This window comes from Mastomys coucha, unplaced genomic scaffold (genome assembly GCF_008632895.1).
Source record: "Mastomys coucha isolate ucsf_1 unplaced genomic scaffold, UCSF_Mcou_1 pScaffold15, whole genome shotgun sequence".
Taxonomy (NCBI): Eukaryota; Metazoa; Chordata; class Mammalia; order Rodentia; family Muridae; genus Mastomys; species Mastomys coucha.
In genome coordinates, this window is record NW_022196897.1 from 17,964,525 (window position 1) to 17,983,621 (window position 19,097).

General features: G+C 49.2%; 1 protein-coding gene across 5 annotated transcripts in view; it reads right to left on the reverse strand.

The window, feature by feature from the left end:
* The window catches only part of Zer1 (zyg-11 related cell cycle regulator), a 29,936-nt gene that overhangs the window by 1,319 nt on the left and 9,520 nt on the right, over nucleotides 1-19,097 (reverse strand). For 2 of the 5 annotated variants that reach the window (XM_031369650.1, XM_031369648.1), the window contains exons 2-16: nucleotides 15,325-15,560; nucleotides 13,393-13,543; nucleotides 12,873-13,309; nucleotides 12,404-12,580; nucleotides 10,957-11,071; nucleotides 10,705-10,851; nucleotides 10,240-10,413; nucleotides 6,331-6,546; nucleotides 5,030-5,071; nucleotides 4,807-4,926; nucleotides 4,192-4,307; nucleotides 3,237-3,440; nucleotides 2,432-2,529; nucleotides 1,771-1,873; nucleotides 20-242 (exon numbers count right to left, since the gene is read on the reverse strand). In XM_031369650.1, coding sequence (XP_031225510.1) covers nucleotides 185-242; nucleotides 1,771-1,873; nucleotides 2,432-2,529; nucleotides 3,237-3,440; nucleotides 4,192-4,307; nucleotides 4,807-4,926; nucleotides 5,030-5,071; nucleotides 6,331-6,546; nucleotides 10,240-10,413; nucleotides 10,705-10,851; nucleotides 10,957-11,071; nucleotides 12,404-12,580; nucleotides 12,873-13,309; nucleotides 13,393-13,543; nucleotides 15,325-15,482 — 2,316 coding nt within the window. In that variant the 5' untranslated portion in view covers nucleotides 15,483-15,560 and the 3' untranslated portion in view covers nucleotides 20-184. Of the gene's footprint in view, nucleotides 243-1,770; nucleotides 1,874-2,431; nucleotides 2,530-3,236; nucleotides 3,441-4,191; nucleotides 4,308-4,806; nucleotides 4,927-5,029; nucleotides 5,072-6,330; nucleotides 6,547-10,239; nucleotides 10,414-10,704; nucleotides 10,852-10,956; nucleotides 11,072-12,403; nucleotides 12,581-12,872; nucleotides 13,310-13,392; nucleotides 13,544-15,324; nucleotides 15,561-19,097 lie in introns of all 5 variants that reach the window. The other 3 variants (XM_031369652.1, XM_031369651.1, XM_031369653.1) reach the window with 3 other exon arrangements.

The following is a 19,097-nucleotide window of genomic DNA, read 5'->3' on the forward strand; positions in this document are numbered from 1 at the left end:
AAAAAAAAAAAAAAAAATATATATATATATATATATATAATATATATCTCACTAACATTAAGGAAACGCGTCGGCTGTGCAAAAGTCCTCGCTGTCTCTTCACCCTGTGGGAGGCTCCGCAAAGGGACCTGCCCACTAGACCTCCAGCGCTTCCTCCTGGCCTGTGGTCCGAGCTGTGTGGCCTCTATCTGGACGTGTCCATGTTCTCCTCTCTAAAGTTACTGCAGTGCTCAATCACCTTGCTGGATGAAACCGGGGAGAGCATTGGAGGATGGCTAAGGAGAGCGGCTCTCCTGGAGCCCCACCACTACTTAACAAGCTCTAAGAGTGACCCTGACATAGACTTGAATGATGTGCCAATGACTGGCAGCATGCCTGGGTAGTACCACCTGTGGCCATGAATGCTGCCACTGCCCTCAACTTAGGAAAGGAGGAAGTCCTACAAGCAACCAGACCTGACCTCCCAAACTCACTGCTGCCCTCTTCAGTGTTCGCCCTGTGCACCAGCTCTTCCTCTCCTCAGAAGTCCACAGGGGGACCCCAAACAGACTGAAGATTTGCACGGGCAGCTATGCTGGCTCTAGGCCTTGAGCTCCCTGGCTCAGCCTGGTCCTCAGAAAACTGCCACCCATTACAGTTGGACCTTGCAACGCTTGCCTGTTCAACAGGGAGACTCTGGATTTTGGGGTTTACTGCAGCCTCCATTTGCTGACAGGTTGCACTAAGGGCTTTTGAGAAGGAAATTCCCAGGATAGTTCATTCCTTGATGCAGAGGACCTGCTGGCTCAGACACATCTCAGGTCTCAGGGGATCACTGACAAGCCCCATCCGAAAGTCCTAGAACTTGTTTAACATAGATAGCCCCAAGCCCACTGGTAAAAAGTCTGCAGGCAGCTGTTCAGTTCTAACACTTTCCAGGGGACTCCCAAGGGACACTAAGTTTGAGGACTAGTCAGTTAAAACTGAAACAGTCCCTTCACCAAAAATAATGAATGGGCGAGCTGCTGATATCTCCAGGACAGAAAGGCATGGGGATAGGGGTGTTTCTGAGCCTCGGGCTACACTGTGCTCAGATTTATGACAAAGAGAATTGATCCAGGAGAGAGGAAGGCAAGCCCACTGATTCTAACATGTGGTATGCGCATTCTAGTGCACACACAGAGGGACAATCAGAACTGAGGCTTAAACATTCAACAATGATTCCCAGAGACACAGAAGTCCGTGAGGACTCTGGCATGCCTGGACCCCTTAACTCTGATATTGCCTCTGTGTGTGTGTGGGTGTGCGCGTGCGTGTGTGCGTGCACACACGCCCGTCCTGTACATCCTAGGCAAGGGCTGTACCGCTGAGCTTCATCCCAGCCATCGAAGGGCTCATTTCCCTGGTGGCCTTCATCCTCACACTTGCGTTCAAATAACCCAGCACTATGTGCATGTGGCCTCTAACATACTCCTCACCATACTGAATCCATCTTTATTGGAATAGCATTGGTCAAAAATAATGCAGAGTTCTTGCTAGTGCTCCGTGACAAGGAGGGTTCTCAGTGGGAGTCAGAGGAAGCCAATTGAGCCCTGGAGAGCAGACCAGCTCCCCTGACAGTTGAGAACCTGTCTGTCATCCATCAGCAGACGACAGAGGCCCCTGCTGGATACCCATACACTGTTTGCTCCACACTCAACCCTGATAACTCCTGGGGATTTCTGCCATTCCCACTGTGCCCTTTGCCCTCCACACCAAGGCACCTAGTCAGGAATGCAGCTTGTTTCTTACCGGGCCATCTCCTTGGTTTCCTGCCGAGCAGTAGCCATCTTGATTAAGCCCCTCAGAAGGGGCATCCCACCTTCTTTAATCAGCAGGGGGCAGTACTTGTCAGCTACAAGGTAGGAGCAATAGTGAGGACGGTGTCCACCTACCAGCCTGTCCCCAGACACCCAGGCTGTTTCCAGAACTGCTCTACAGTTGCTTCCTGGGGCCACATGGAGGGAATGGGCAAGTCCTTGGGAAAGACACTTCCCATTGTTCCCCAGAAATTGTGGTTACAAGTTCCCTGGAGTTAGTCCTATGGAAAGGCCCACAGCATGACCTCTCTCTGAGAGGTTTGTATCATGACAGGTCCCAGGGAGTGCTGGAACCAGAGTCCCCAGGCAGCGGCTCACTTAATGATATTGCTAGTAAGACACCCTAGGTGACTGTGGTGACCACCCAGGTGTCTGTCTGCCCTGTAAGTGGCAAAAAGACTGGGAAGTTCACTCACAGGTGGGGCAAGAGTGTGGAGAGCGGCACCTCTGACAGTGCACTAGGCTAACCGGCACACTGGCATCCCCCCAATGCCAACAGTTACGCTCTATGTTCTCTCCTGTGTGCCAGCTCCTTGTGGACATGCTGTGTTCAGCTGAGTGACTGTCTGAGCCAAGGAAGGGGAGGCACTCACGGTAGACAGACACGAGGTTGTACAGGGCCCAGGTGGCCCAGTGCTGGCTGACTGGAGAAATGCCCTGGGGAAGGAGGCGGAGGATCGGCTCAAAGGACCTGCAGGAGAGAGACCACTGTTACCTGGAGGCTAGGAGGGGGAGGCTTTCTCCTTTGAGTTCCTCCATGCAGGGTCCTATGGGCAGCATGGACAAGCTGTAGGATGCCAGGGCCCTGCTGCTGGCTCTACCAAGGAGCTTGCTCTGGAGAAGATCAAAGTCAGAGAAGAGGGGAGAGGGCAGAAAGCTAGGGTCTTGGCAACCAAGAGAGTGAACCGGTAAGGAAGAGAGCCTTGGGAGAAACCTACTATAACTCTAGACCAGGCTGCAGCTCCATCCCCCAAACCAGAAAATCTCATCGGCAAAGCTTCAGAAGGGCCCTGGGATTCAGCTTCCTGACTCCCAGGGACCTGAGGTCTGAGCAAAGCCGAACACGGTGGCCCATCCTTTCAACAGTTTAATGTAAATGACCAGCTGTGTAGTGTGGCAAGGAGAATTGATCTGATGACTACAATCCACTCACAGTACAGTAAGGACTGAGGCCAGCTGGACAGGGGTGGGGTGACAGGTGACTTATGTATTGCTGTGTGTAACATGCATATGAGACAGGCCTTGGATATTCACACACATGTTAACGAGTGGGAGATGTGCCTCTCACACACTGGACCTTACAGTGAGTGAGGGCCTTTGGAGAACTGAACCAGGGTGGAAAGCCCTGGCACACCATGTTGGGACACCAAGCAGCTTCCGATTCTCCATGCTGTGTACCTTCCCATCTCTGACCTGTAGTTGATATTCCTTCGGGAGTTGATATCCCAGCTCTGGATGGCTGCCCACATACGCTCCTCCACCTCTGCCCGCTGGGGTTCACAGACACCCCAGGCCTCAGGCCCATCAAACATGATGTGAGATAAGACACCACAGGCGTTGTAAGAAACCTCAATGCCGTCAGCCTTGCTCTCCAGCAGGTTGCTACCAGGAAGACAGAAAAACCATCATGCACTCGTGGACGGCACCCTAGACCCTGTTGCCACGGCCACTACTCTACGTCCTCCGGCTTCAGCCTTGTGAGTACCAGGATTATAGGCTTGTACCATTGGGCTCAGCTGTAAATCACTTGGCTCTTTTTTGTAATATTTTTGAGTCAGGCTGGCTTGGAGCTTGCTCTATAGTCAAGATTCCTGCTTCATTTCCCAAGTGCTAGGGTTACAAGTTCATATCACAACATCTAGCCACTTGGTATTCATAGCTAGGTCCCAGTCCCCATGGTGGCTTGCAATCACTTGTGCCCTGCAGCTTCAGGAAGACCCAAAGCCTTGGCCTTTATGGGCAGCTGCACTCATGGGCACATACCCATCCCTCACATACACAGGATTCAAAGCATGATCAAAGAAAAACAAAAAGCACATTATAGGGGCTGGGGTGGTTAAGATTATAAGGGTTCAGCGGTCAAGAGTACTGACTGCTCTTCCAGAGGTCCTGAGTTCAATTCCCAGCAACCAAGTGGTGGCTCACAACCATCTGTAATAGGATCCGATGCCCTCTTCTGGTGTGTCTGAAGACAGCTACAGTGTGTTCATATACATAAAGTAAATAAATAATTAAAAAAAAACACATTATAGATAGAAGGCTGTATCAATAACAGAAACCTAGACAGAGCACAGTGTGTTCACAGTATACACACAACTATTCTGAGTATTCTGGCAGCCCAGGAAGTACCAACCTGAAGACGCTGATGAACTGGGAGGTCATCAGCTGAGGCCGCAGCTCCTTCACCTCTGCTACATTCCCCAAGAGCCCTAGCATGTTCCGGTGTAGCTCCTGCTTCTCTGGGAACTCCTGGGGAACGAGAGCCAGCAAGGCCTTCATGTCTGATATTGTTACCCTGCAGGTTTTGTGGGCACCTGTGTGAAAGGACCTTCTAGATAAAGGAGAGGTACAGTAGGCCAACCCCAACTTTCCAGTGCTCCCAGGACAGAGGCTGGGAAGAGAGCTGACTTTGGGGATGATTGTGGCTCCACTTGCCACAGTTCAGAAGAGTCCTTTTTGGGAAGCCCCTAAGAAGCTACAGAAAAGAACAGAATTCTGGGCAAAATTGTATCTTGTTAGCAGGGAATGGTTAGCAGGGCAGGCAGAACAGAACAGGTTGGGGGTTCCCTGACAGAAGGGATCTCAGGAGGTACAGCTGGATGGCTCGGCTGAGAGGAGGTTCCTGGCACTTCTTTCAACAGCAGACATGGTTTGTGTGGCTGACCCTGTGTGCCCACGGGAAGCTTGTGTGGGATAGCACCTGCTGGGTAGCAGCCTGTGGGATGGTGGCAGCCCGGGCACTGCCTACCTTCAGGCAGTCGAGAAAGAGCTTCATGCCATTGAAGTTGAGGAACATCTCGCAGTTGTCAGGTGTCTCATCTGTGATGTTCCACAGGGCACTCCAGGAGAACTCCATGACCTGGTCACACTGTGAAGGAGGCACAATTCAGTTATGTCCTCCTGAGGACACATGACCAACTCTGGCACAGAGGGTTCTAGAATGAGGGCAGAGTGTGTGAGGCTCTGCTTACCGTCTTGTCTAGCAGTTTCTTCTGGATCAGCTTCAACATGGTCTGTGGGCAGAGGAGAGAGGCTGCCTGGGGCCAGGACTCCACCAGCTTAGGAGCTCAGCAGAGAGGGAGGCACTGCCCTGTCCCGGGTGACACAGCCTGGCAGCGTCCAATTCTACAGGTTTTTTGGAAGTGGTTTGGGAGTGGTCAAGGACACACCTGGGCACTTGTCATAGTGCTTCCCTGATAGGGGCTTCACTTCCCCAGGGATAAAGGAGGGTGGCAATTGATGCACCTAACCCCCAAATCTTCCTTTCCTTCCATATTTATCCTGTCCCAGGTGCTAGGCTAAGAATTTATTCATACCAGGCCAGAAAGGCATAGTGACGAAGGGCCAGCCCTGGGTCTTTTGTCATAGGGCTTACTGCATGGAGCTGAGTAGAAGTAGTTAGAAGACAGAGAAGACCACACAGTCATAAGCAACAGTCACATTAACAAATTCTTCTGAAAGCCAGGCGTGGTGGTACAATCTAATCCCAGCACTCAGAAAGCAGAGGCAGGTGGATCTCTGAGTTCAAGGGCAGCCTGGTATACATATCAAGTTCCAGGACAGCCAGGGCTACACAGAGAAACCCTGTCTGAAAAACAAAACAAAAGAAATTCTTCTGAGGTGGGCATGGTAGTACACATCTTTACTACAAGCACTAATGGGGGAGGTAGAGGTTAAGTTATCTTTCTGACTTAGAGACCAGCCTTTGGTACATAGCAAGTTCTGGGCCAGCCAGGGCTACATAGAAAGACCTTGTCCCAAACAAACAAACAAACAAACAAACATGCAAACAAGCAAGCAACTCTTGGGCGGGAGTGTAGAGATGGTTCCGTGGTTAGAAGTATGTCCTACTGTTGCAGAGGACCCAAGTTCAATTCTCAGCACCCATGTCAGCAGGTTCATGGCCACCTGTAACTACAGCTCCAGGTGGATCAAACAACTCTGGCCTCCAATAGCACTCACTAACACACACACACACACACACACACACACACACACACAATTAAAAATAAGAAGAAAGAGAGTGTTCAGTGTTAGTGTGAAGCTCTGGACTAGGCTTCACACTACTGGGCTACTTGTCTAATATGTGCCAGGCTCGCCCTCAATCCTTAGCAATTCTCTCTTCCAGCTCACCCCAAATAAAGAAGAACAGAGATGTACTTTCTTGGGTCTACCCTAAAGCCATCTCCTCCCCTTCCTCCCCCTGAGCCCAGGTCCTCTTGAGGCCTCACTCACAGAGAACAGGAGGACAAGGACAGTCAAGCTCACATACCACGACGAAGCCCATCTTGCCCACAGCCTCCTTATGGTCATTGTCCACCTGGCACACCAGGGCATTGCACAAATGCACAGCAATACGCTGGATCGACTCATCCTGACGGGTCGGGCTGAGGATGCCAAGCAGTAGCTCATTTACCCGGCGGTACTGGAACTCCAGTTCCTCAGGGATGCTGAAGTTGCAGAGGGTCAGACAGCAGTTCCGCTGCACCTGGGCCAGGTTGGGAGACAAGCAGAGCACGTTCAGGGATAGATTTGGGACAGGGCTCCAGATCAGAGGTCACCCAGAGCTGGGGAGGCTCTGTGGAAGAAGCAGCTAGCAGGTTTTTCAGCTTGTTTGGTTTGGAGGTTTCTGAGATGGAGATGAGGGTCTCACATAGTCCAGGCTGAGCTCAAGATCACCATGTAGCCAGGGCTAGCTTTCAACTCCCACCCTTGCTGCCTCAGTATACCACCAGGCTCAACTACAGCTTGCTGTCTTGCTTTTCATTTTCACTGAAGTAATTCTAAAAAAGGTTTTTAAAAAATGACATTTTTGTAGCATATATAACTATTTAAAAAATCCATGCAACTACTACCTATGCCAAGAAACAGCACTGCCAACACCCAAGTCCCTTCCTGATCATAAGACCCTGTCCTCCCTTCCCAGGGAGCTCAGCACTGCTCCAAGGTCAAGTGTTGTTCCATGCAGCTGAAATGCACTCACTTTCCTTGCGTCTACTATGCTCATGACACTCAGTTTACCCATCGACTCTCCCATTGTGGCCACTGTCCATAATGTCTTACACATGCGCTTATGTCCGTCACATGGCTGCACTAAGGTACACATGGTTGGGGGATTTCTGGGGTTCATTTCCCTGAGAGGGTCTTATGTAGTCCAGGCTGGCTTCAAACGCAGCTGAAGATGACATTTAACTCCTGATCCTCTTGCCTCCACCAAGCCTGGCTCTCTGGATCAGAAGGTGTAAGTGGACACATATTCATGTTGCTAGACAGCACCTGGTTGTCATCCAGGTGGCTATGCAGCCTGTACTGGCACCAGCAGTGTACAGGCGTCTGGCCACGCCCCTTCTCAGTTGTTCTTTCCCAGCCTGAACATTTATGATGATGTATGTACTACCCTGCTCATCATTTAATCTCCTCTCCTTCCTTAATAAACATATTTTGTGTTTTTAAATTTATGTGTATGAGTATTTTGCCTGCATGCACATATATGTATATCTACCATGTTCTTATATACACACACATACACACATATATGCACTGTGCATTGTGATGGGGAGGTCACAGGTGCTGGATCTGGAGTTACAGCCAATTGTGAGCTGCCACCAAATGGGTGCTAGCAACTAAACCCATGTTCTCTGCATGGGTAATAGTAAAAGTGTTTGTTTGTTGATTTCTAGACAGGGTTTCTTTGTGTATCCCTGTCCTGGAACTTGCTCTATAGACCAGGCTAGCCTTGAACTCGTAGAGAACTTCACAGAGCCTGCCGTTTGCTGGGACTAATGCACTAACTTGCTTGTAACAAGTGCCTTTAACCACTGAGCCATCTACCCAGTCCTACATTCTTCTTTATTAAATATTGGCATTCACAGCCAAGTGGTGGTGGTGCATGCCTTTAATCCCAGCACTTGGGAAGCAGAGGCAGGTGGATTTATGAGTTCGAGGCCAACCTGGTCTACAGAGTGAGTTCCAGTACAGCCAGGGCTATACAGAGAAACCCTGTCTCGAAAAAAACAAAAAAACAAAATAAATAAATAAATAAATGGCATTCACCATGCTTTATCGATTACATTGTTTAGAGGGTATGGCCCCTTAGGCAACATCTTGGTTTCCCCTTTATCATAAAACATGCATGCACACACATTTTTACAATGCTGGGAACTGAGGCCTGACCTCATACTTTGTACATGCTAGGTAAGTACTCTGTCACTGAGCTACACCCCTGGCCCCAAATATTGTAATTTGAGAAAGCTTATTTTGATTTTTTTTTTCTTGTATAAAATAGGGTTTCTCCTGGCTATCCTGGAACTCACTCTATAGATGAAGCTGGTCTCAAACTCAGAGAGAGCACTCCTGCATTTGCCCTGGCCTTAAAGTTTAAAGGTAACCCTTTACAATGTTTATATGCTACCAATTCTGCAGAAAACTACTGTCCTAGCTCCTTTTGTTGTTGTTGTTGTTTGAGAGCTTCCCCTGTATAGCCCTGGCTGTCCTGGAACTCACTATGTAGACCAGGCTAGCCTAGAACTCAAGAGTCCCGCCTGCCTCTATATCCTGACTGCTAAGACTAAAGGAGTACACCACCACTGCCCAACAACTCCTTTGCTTTCTTGATTTTTATTTTATGTATGTAGGGTTTTTTTTTTTTCCGAGACAGGGTTTCTCTGTATAGCCCTGGCTGTCCTGGAACTCACTCTGTAGACCAGGCTGGCCTCAAACTCAGAAATCCACCTGCCTCTGCCTCCCAAATGCTGGGATGGTTGAGCCACCATGTGGTTGCTGGGATTTGAACTCAGGACCTTCAGAAGAGCAGTCAGTGCTCTTAACCACTGAGCCATCTCTCCAGCCCCGTATGTAGGTGTTTTGCTAGCACATGTCTGTGTACCACATGCATGCAGTGCCCACAGAGGCCAGAAGAGGGTGCTGCATCCCTGGGATTGTAGTTACAGATGGCTGTGAGATATGCCATTTGAACCTGGGTCCTTTTAATTGCTGAACCATCTCTCCTTGCCCCATTTTCTTGATTTTCCTCTTGAGACAGGGTTTGACTCTGAAGCCCAGAGCCAAATCCTGCAGCCACAATCCTGCCTCAGTCTCCTGAGACTGGGATCACAGGCAAGAGCCAGCATGCCTGATCCCCATTCTTTTTCTCTTTAGGGTGAGCCACATCTTCAAAGCAGAACTCAGACACACTGATGTGCACCATGCCTTTAGTTCCAGCACTGATGATGTGGCGCTCATTGTTCATCAGTTCTGGAGGTGTGGCAGGCAGAGCTCTGTGAGTTTGAGGCCAACCTGGTTCACTTTCAGGAGAGCTACAGAGTGAGACCCTGTCTGTCTCAAAAGAGAAGAAAACAAAACAAAACAAATGGCATCCACATTATACAAACCACATGCAGAGTGGGGCAAATGACATGTTTACTAAGTTCTCATGCACAGACAACATTTCAGAATAAGGGGTGTCAGTGGAAGGCTATGTGTGTAGTGGGGTTTTATGTGGTTTTCATGTCTTCGTAACTGTTCTATGGTAAATGTTCTTTTATTATTTTATAATTAAAAACAGGTACTAAGGACTGGAGAGATGGCTCAACGGATAAGAGTACTGATTGCTCTCTCAAAGGTCCTGAGTTCAAATCCCAGCAACCCATAGTGAGATCTGATGCCCTCTTCTGGCAAGTCTAAAGACAGCTACAGTGTACTGTGTATAATAATAAATCTTTAAAAAAAAAAAAAAACCTTTAATTCCAGCACTTGGAAGGCAGAGGCAGGCGGATTTCTGAGTTCGAGGCCAGCCTGGTCTACAGAGTGAGTTCCAGGACAGCCAGGGCTACACAGAGAAACCCTGTCTCGAAAAACCAAAAAAAAAAAAAAAAAAAAAAAAAAAAAAAAAAAAAAAAAGGTACTAGAACCTGCCCCCTCCAACAGTGATAAGAGAGAGGGGCAGAGAAAATGGCAAACCTGGAGCACAGAGGGTAGAGGTATGGTGGCCATGGACAGAGAACTGTAGTTGAAGCTAGCTTCTGGGGTCCCTGTGTGCTAGGGGCAGGTTTCTGGGAAAGCAACTGTGTGAGAAGAACTGGCAAAGGCCACCTAAGCCTGGGGGACCTGTGTGTCTGGGACCCTGGGGAGCAGGAAGGTGTATTGGGCCAAAGCATGCAGGCCGCAGCAAGCAGGGGCTCACCGTCACCTCCTGGTAGGACTCCATGCCATTCAGCACCACCTGGATGACCTGCCGGCGTAGCTTGACGCTCTGCTCTGAGCGGTACTCAGAGTTGGTCAGGTAGAAGAGGGCAGCACTGCCAGTCACTTGAATGTTCTTGTCATACTTGTGACACTTGAGGGCTGTGATGACCAGCTGTGTGAACACAGGGTGAGGGCTGAGGCTGGGCACTGCCAGAGGCAGGCAAGGACAGCCTGGGCTCTGAGTCACCGTGACTTCTCAGGGGAAAGACTGACCTTAGACCTGCTCTCCTGGGGAGATGTGAGGAGAGCAGGAACTAGGGCAGGGCCTGAATAAGCTGGCAGGGAGGCCAGCACTGCCAAAGGGTGGATGTTTGCAAGGCAAGGTTGCCTGTTCCCTTGGGATCAGGGCTGGGTGCTGAAGGACAGAGAAGGAGAGCCTGAGGGCCTTGGGTTCTGAGCTGACCTTCAGGGCCCGCAGAAGCTGGTTGCAGCGTTCAATGCGTGCAATGTCAAACAGCAGGTTGATTGCCCTGGAAGTGATCTCGGGCCGATGCTCTGTGTAGGCCTCAATGGCGTTCAGCACCTGTTCTTCATTTTTGTCACCACTTACCTAGTGATGGAACATGTCAGGACAACCCAGGAGAGGCCAGGTAATGGGATCCCAGACTCAGGGCTGTGCGGTACCTGCCCACTTCCTCCTCCCCACTCTGCTTACTTTGTAGGCTGGAATGTGCGTGAGCCGACACAAGGAGGTCTCAAAGAGCCCAAGGAATTGCAGTGGCCTCTTCAGAGCCCGAAAAGGCATGATGCTGCTCTTGGATGGCTCAGTGCTGGGGAAAGAGCATGCCAGAGTTGGCAACCTGATCAGACCTAGCCTGGGCTCCCCCATGGAGTAGGTACTCCACCCATGGAGCAACAATGGCTTCTAATCTCATCCTGTCCCTGCCCAACCCACTGTGGAGCTAAGCCTGGCCTTCAACCCCTGTCCTCCTACCCCACCTCTCAAGTGCTGGGATGCAGGCACATGCTTCTGTGCCTGCTTTATGCTGAGCTTTGTACCACCTGAGCTACATTCCCTGCTCTCACTTCTTGATGGAAGGGTGGGAGGGCACAGTGTAGAACACGGCTGGGAAGCTGCGAACACTGCCACCTTTGAAAGGTATCACTTGCAATTCTCCCAGGGACACATTTCAATAATAAGCAAGGATGAGCTCCTCTGCCATACAAAACTAAATACAGCTGAGGGAGGATGGAGGCCAGTAGCAGTGGCTGGGCTGGAATGAGATCTCAGCACCAGTTCACAGAGGCTCAGATGGGCCATGGCACCACCTAGGGGACAGCAGTACCCCTGGCCTGCTGGTCCCCACCATTCCACCATGCCTGATGCAGTTTGTTTCTTAGGCACCCAACCTCTGGCTCCCTGGTCTCGGTGCAGCCTGATCCAGACTGATCCCATGCTGCAGCCTGATCTCTTCAACAAACTCAGAAGGCTTTCAGGCAGCCCTGAGTGGGCACTTCCCCCGCCAATGCCCAGAATGACTTTCCTTTCCTGTCAGCTCACATGGGCCACAGCAGGTAGGGCCTGTCTATCTGTCTCCCTCCCTTCCTTCCCTCCTGTTAATTTATTGAGTGTGTGTGTACATGTACTCATGTGGAAATCAGCAGACAGTTTGTAGGGTTTCAGGGACAGAGAGTAGGTCGTCAGATTTGGTGGCAAGTATGTTAACATGCTGAGGCCCTTGCCTTTTTTTTTTTAATGATTATTTAACTTTGTGGGGTTTGGGTGTTTTGCCTGGAAATATGTTGTTCTCTGTGTGCCTGGTGCCTGCAGAGGCCAAAAGAGGCTGTCAGGTCTCCTGGAACTAGACTTACAGACAAGCTGTGAGCTTCCATGTGGGTACTGAGACTTAAACCCCGGGGCCTATAGAAGAACAACAAGAATTCTAAACTGTTGAGCCTTCTCGCTAGCACCCCACTCCCTTTTAAAGCTATGCAGCCCTGGCTGGCCTCAAACCCAGAGATGAGCATGCCCCGTCTCTGGTGTACTGTGACTGAAGGTGTGCTTACCAAACTATCCTCACAACCTGCACAGTACTTGGCACAGGGTGCTTGCTCAAGGCTTGGTGATAGGCATGTTCCCAGCAGCAGAGCTAGGTACCTACCTGGTCTGCCCTGAATCCTCATCTGTCTTGGAGATGCTGCAGTTCTCTAGGATCATGTGACCAGAGATGTCCAGTGACATCAGGTTCCCCAACTTCTGCACCAGGAGGCTGAGCACCTTCCGAGTCAGCTTGAACTTATAGTAGCTGGAGAGGCGGTCTCGGGAGATATCCAGGTGGCTGGAGGTCAGGTGGGGGCCACAGGTCAGGATCTTACTCCTTTAGGCCACAGCAGGGAAGGGCCCATGCCTGCCACAGCCTCTCCAGGGAATTCTGGAGAAACCCTGCTGGGACTTGGCCGCCCTATGCCGTCAACTAGCTACAGTGTATGGTCGAAGGAGTGAGTTCTCTCCTTCTATTTCTTGCAAGGTTCCCTGCTGTGGCTGATGGACCCAGGACTGACAACACCTTTCTTCTATCCTCTCTCTGCTTCCCCCTAACCCCCACTCTAACTCCTGCCCTGGTTGCTCACCGCAGCTTGTGCAGCTGGACAATGATACGGATGTGGTCGTCTGAAAGGTCCATGTTGTAGAGTACAAGGGACATCAGACTGTCCTTCCACTGTGTTAGGAAAGTGGCATCGCTTGTCTGGATGCCTGAGAGGTCCAAGGCAGCCAGAGAGTTGAGTGGCCGAAGCAGTGACTCTACAGGGATGCCGTCGATCATGCGGCCCAGGTTGAGGAAGCGTAGGCGGCTGAAGCCCTCAAAGGTGAAGTCCTTGACCAGCACCTGGCAGGTGGGGTTGACTAGGCACTCATCCTCACAGCCGCCTGGGTTGTCCTCCTCATAGAAGATGTTAGCACAGCCGAAGAGGCTCAAGGACACCAGACTATGTCTGAAGCTCCTCAGTGTCTGCAGGCTCTTGGCAGACAGCTTCTCGCAGTTGGTCAGGTATAGCTCCACTAGGTCCTAGAGTAGCAGAGCAGCCTTAGCGCCTCTGCCCACCCTTAGCCACCCCAGGCCTGGCTTCTGGGGCTGGCTGGGGGTCTCACCTGCTTGCGAATGGCTTCCAGGTCCTGGTCCTGCACCAGGTCCTCACGGAGGTGGATCCGAGTGAGTCGAGTGCTGCGGGGGTCTGAGAAGAGGCTGAAGAAAGTCTCATGTGGCTCAAAAGTGCAGGCAGCACTGACCAGCTCCACATACCTTCGAGAGAAGCAAGCCTAGCTCAGCAAGTACTTAGGAGCCTGGGCTGCCTTTGGAAGCCATATCACAGGCCTGAGGGCTTATGACATCACCCAGGCAACAGCCACCCCTCTTCACAGAATCTGCTTAGATTCTGACTATCCATATGCCCCAGGGTACAGGAACCTAAAGGTGGTCTTCAGGATGAGCACTAGTGATATAGTGATACAAGGGGCCTCTTACCAACAGCCAGTCCCAAGCGCTTCCTTCTAGCAACCTGCCTAAACACATACCTATAACCCACAAAATGTGTTTTCCTCTTCTTGGGCATGCCCCATCACACTGGGTGGGCACTGACCTCAGCCACATCACACCATGGTCTAGTCCCTTCTTTAGAAGCCTCTGGTGCCTTATCATCCCCTTCCAGGGCAGGCAAATCAAGTAAAATGGTTTTTCGCTTACAGCCGCCTGTAGGGCAGAGTTTGAGCTGTCAGTGTAACCCTATCTAGCCAAGACATCCATCTGTGCATCAATCCTAGTTTAGGGGCTTAGAGAGATGGTCCAGCTGTTAAAAATACTTGTTCTTGCAGAGTACTAGTGTTTAGTTTCTAGCACCTACATGGTGGCTCTTTTAAAAAATAGAGGGCTGGAGAGATGGATCATTGGTTAAAAGCACTGGCTGCTCTTCCACCAGTTCAATTCCCAGCGCCACATGGTGGCTCACAATCATCTATAATGGGACCCGATGCCCTCTTCTGGTCTGTCTGAAGACAGTGTATTTATATAAATAAATAAATGAATTGTCTCAAAAGAAAAGAGCTAGTTGTGGGGTGGGTGGGTTGCACACACCTTTAATCCTAGCACTTGGGAGGCAAGGGTAGGTGAATCTCTGGATTGGAGGCCAGCCTGGTCTATAGAATAAGTTTCAGGTCAGCCAAGAAACAGTGCAACCCTCTTTGTTTAAAAAGACAAATACAAAAACATAACCCAAAACAAACCAAAAAAGGAAGGAGGAGGAAAAAGAAAGATCTGGAAGCTCTTGGCACTAGGAAACTCATAGTATCTCAGATGCTCGGCTGCTTGCACCCAGGAACCTTCCACACAGAACTGAACCTCCCTAGACTTTCCGTCTGTGAGATGCACGTGGCTCTGGTGCTAGGCTCATAAAGGCTTCAACCCACATCGAATGCTGAGAACACATCATGAGCTTGTTTCCCTTGGTTCCCATCTGGCTGTGAAACTCTCTGATCCTATGATTTCCTGTTGGGGTAATTGGTAACTAAACGTTCAGGAAGGATATGCACATTGTGCTGTGAACTCCCAGAGCAGTGGGGATCCACCAGAAGGCTGTATAAAGATCATCTGCATGATTCAGTCTCTGACCACAGGTCTACTGTTCTGATCTTGACATGGTACTTAGATCTTGATCTAAGTACGTTTATGTGTACTTAGTTCAGAGGTGCAGGCACAGGTGTGAGCACACACCCAGGGTAGCATATAATGCCCTGATTTACATGCAGGATTTTATACTAATTTATCACACACATGCTGCTTCACACACAAGTTCTGTGCTGCATAATCCTACATGTATACCCATTTCTTCATGTGTGCCGCTTGTGTACACACATCAATGCATATGTAACCATATCTCTGGTAACCACATTCGCACCATTGTCATCCCTCACCACCACAGCCACTCCCCCTTGCCCTGCTCTGAACATACAATCTTGATCTCCAGCTCACACTTCACCCTTCATATTAGGCTCCAACCCTGCCCCAGTCCTGGGGAGACCCTTGCTCACTCATTGACCAGCTGGTCACAGATTTCACTGGGCAAGAAGATGTCTGGATGCAGCCGCAGGGTCTCCTTGTCCAGCAGGTAGCCCAGGGTGCCATCAAGATTCCGGAGACAGAAGTCAGTACAGAGGGCCATCAGGGACTCAGGTGTGTCGGACGCCATGCTGGGAGAAGGCAGCAAGGGCCCACAAGGGCAACTATCAATTACCAATAATCACAAGATCATTGGCAGAGCCACAGCCTGGGAAGGAGAAAAGCAGCCGAATGAGATGCAGGTAATAGCCTGTGTCTACCTCCTGAGTGGTGAAAGGGAAGCCCCATCCATCCATCATATTCAAATTAGGACCCTAAACTTTAGGCTGTACAGACCTGTAATCCCAGCACCTGGGAGGTAGAGGAAAGAAGATCAGGAGTTCTAGACCAGCCTGAGATATAGATTAAGTCCCCGACTAAATAAAAAGTTGAATAGCATCCAGCCACAAAAAGTTCTCATATAACACTGGGTCATGTTAACTGAAAAAAAAATTATGAAGGTTACAACACAGTCCTTGGACTGTGCAATCATAAAGGACAACTCTACAGATAGAGGGAGACCAGCCTTGAGAGAAAGAGGAGTGGCCACTCTTGAGCTGGGCATTCCTTTAGGAGTGCTGACACACTGTATCCACTGAAAATCTCTGAACTGGATACTTCAAATGGCTGAAATGTGCCTCCTGTGAATTACACTGAAATTGTTACTTTAAAATGTAAAGTCTTGATGGCTGGAGAATGGCTTGGTGGTTAAGAGCATCATCCACTGCTCTTGCATAGGCCCTGGGTTCAATTCCCAGAACCTACATGGTACTAGAATTGCAATTCTAGGGACATGCAGTGCCCATATAGCTCAGGAAAGAAATCAGATCTCCTAGAACTAGGATTACAGATGGTTGTGAGCCACCATGTAGGTGATGAGAACCAAACCCAGGTACTCTGCAAGAGCAAGTGCTGTTAACAACTGAGCCAGTTCTCTAGACACATCCCTAAGATTTCTTAACAGACTTCAAAAAATGCCAATCACAAGGGAGAAAAAGTTAAACTGGTATGCACTGGAGTGAAGAAATTTCTGTTCATACATACACAAAAGTTAATTCCAAATACACTGCAGGCCTAAAGGGTACATTAAGACATAAGCATAGACAGTGACTTCTCAGAAAGACTGAGCTTGCAATGTGCATGCAGTCCCAGCCTTTGGGAGCACTCTGCCCTACCTCAAAATAGAGATCAATTCAAGCCTAGGTAGCATAATGGAGATGGGGGCGGGGAAGGAAGGGGGAAGGGGGAGGAAGGAGGAGGAAGAGAACGGAGCCACAGACTACAAAGCATATCTGGTCCTTCCTCTGAATGGACCCACAGGTGTCTTCACATGTGTATTATAAATCAATAAAGAGATTTAAAAATGCTTGGCACTAGCCAGGCATGGTGGTGGACACCCTTTGGCCCATACATTCAAAACACAGAGGCAATATTTGTAGACCAGAAGGAGAGATGCACGCAAAGGTAGGCAGAAGATCGGAACAGGTGCCTCCTTGAGGGCCTCCTGAAGGACACTCATCTTGCTCCATCAGCATCAGCAAAATGCACACCAACCGCAATGAGATGCCATTTCCCACAGCCAGCCAGCTCTACTGCAGACACCAAGCCCTGGTGAAGATATGGATGCTGGTGGGACTATAAAGCACTGTGAAGCGGGCAATAACTGGAGAGAGCTCAACAGTTATTGACTGATGCTCAGCGGGGATGTACTTTCAAGGTTTTCAGCAAGTCTGCCTGCAGGACTATACCCAACAGAAGTGCTGGGAAGTGTACAAATAGAGCCAGAGAGATGGCTTGTGGGTAAAGGTGTCTGCCATGCAAGCCTGAAGACCTGAGTTCAAGCCCCAGAACACACAGTGGAAGAGACAACAGACACCCAGAAGTTGCCTTCTGAACTCCTTGCAGGGACTGTGACAGGTACATACCTACATTCTCAAACATACCTAGGAATAAATAACGCTTTGAAAACACACCAAATATTAAAAGTGGTATTCTATGTGATGGCCTCCAGAAGAAGAGACCCTTGAATGTCCACTGACATTGCAGAGGATAATTACAGTATATTCACTGCCACACAGCACTGAGAACACAGTCAACCAATTGGATAACCCTCACAGTTTAACAGGAAGGACTCAGAAGCAAGAGGACACTGCATTTGCTCTAGGCGTGCTCCCTTCTGCTAATACATAGGTCTATGTTAGGATGGGCCTGCGTCCTTAGCAAGAACGTATGTGTGCCTATATACACTTGAAGGAAGTTTCTAGGTACAGACGGGCTTTTGGTCTTTCCTCTTAGTGGACTCATGTGTGTCTCCACTGTGAACACCCACACACACACTAGAATTCTAGAAAGAGATTAAAAATGGTTGGTGCCAGCCAGGCGTGGTGGCACACACCTTTAGTCCTAGAACTTGGGAGGTAGAGGCAGGTGGTTAACTATGATTTCAAGGCCAGCTTGGTCTATACAGAAAGCTCTAGGCCAGCCAGGACTACACAGAACCTGTCTCAAACAACAAGCCAAAACATTGGCACCAACCAAAGGGATCCACACTTGAAAGAGATCTGGATGCATTCCAGTGGTAAGCCAGTTAATATAGTATCAACACTGGCTGCAGAAATTGCAAACTGAACCTCCATATTACACTGAAGTAAACAAGAAACAATTCCCAGGCTGGAGAGATGGTACAGTAGTTTAGAGTGTATGCTGTTCTTGCAGAGAACCTAAGCTTGGCTCTGTGGGAGTACTATACTATGTGTATAAACACCTTGAGCATCTGTGGATTTTGGTACCCAATGCAGTCTTCAACTCAATCCCTTGTGGATACTCAACTTGACAAGTTTTAGTGTTCTGGAGATGTAGTGTAGTGGTACAGCCCATGTATGAGATTTAGGATTAATTCCAAACATCTACCCAAAAGCACAAGTGCTATGGTCACACAGACAGGTCTCTGTTCTGACTCCATTCCAGAATTTTCTGGTAAACAATGTCACTTCTCCAGATCACAGTGTCCTCATCTGGAAAAAATGAGGATGGTAATTCTTCTGCCAAGACTGGAGGAGTTGAGAAGATAGTGCTGGGTAAATGCTTCCCATGGCACACAGAACATGAGCTCTGGTTGTGTGACAGATAAGGATGTGCAAGTTCAGAGACTCAAGGCTACTCGGCACAAACTGGTCTCTGGCTCCTTTATATCATCGCTTACAGCAGCAAAGTGAGTCTTGACTACTTTGGGAGGGTGGAATGATTCTTTGACAGGGAAGCATAGGTCATAAGACCATTGAAAAGCATAGATATTTTCATTATGGTTGGTTCATAATAGAAGCAAAATTACAGTTATAAAGTAGCAATGAAAATAATTTTAAGATTGGGGGTTACTACAACATGAGGAACTATATTTAAGGGTCACAGAATTAGGAGGGTTACAAAGGGGTGTGGGCTCAGCTTTAGGGTACCTTATCCACTTCTGAGCCTTTTAAGCTACTCAGAACACAAGGCAACAGACAACATTGCCTGCACTGGGGACACTAAGATAGGAAGATGACTAGTTCAGGACCAACCTGAGCAACTTAGCAAAGCCCTCCATTAATAAAATAAAAATGGGGGCTGGAGAGGCAGCTCAGTGGTTAAGAACACTGGCTACAGATTTCTGAGTTCGAGGCCAGCCTGGTCTACAGAGTGAGTTCCAGGATAGCCAGGGCTACACAGA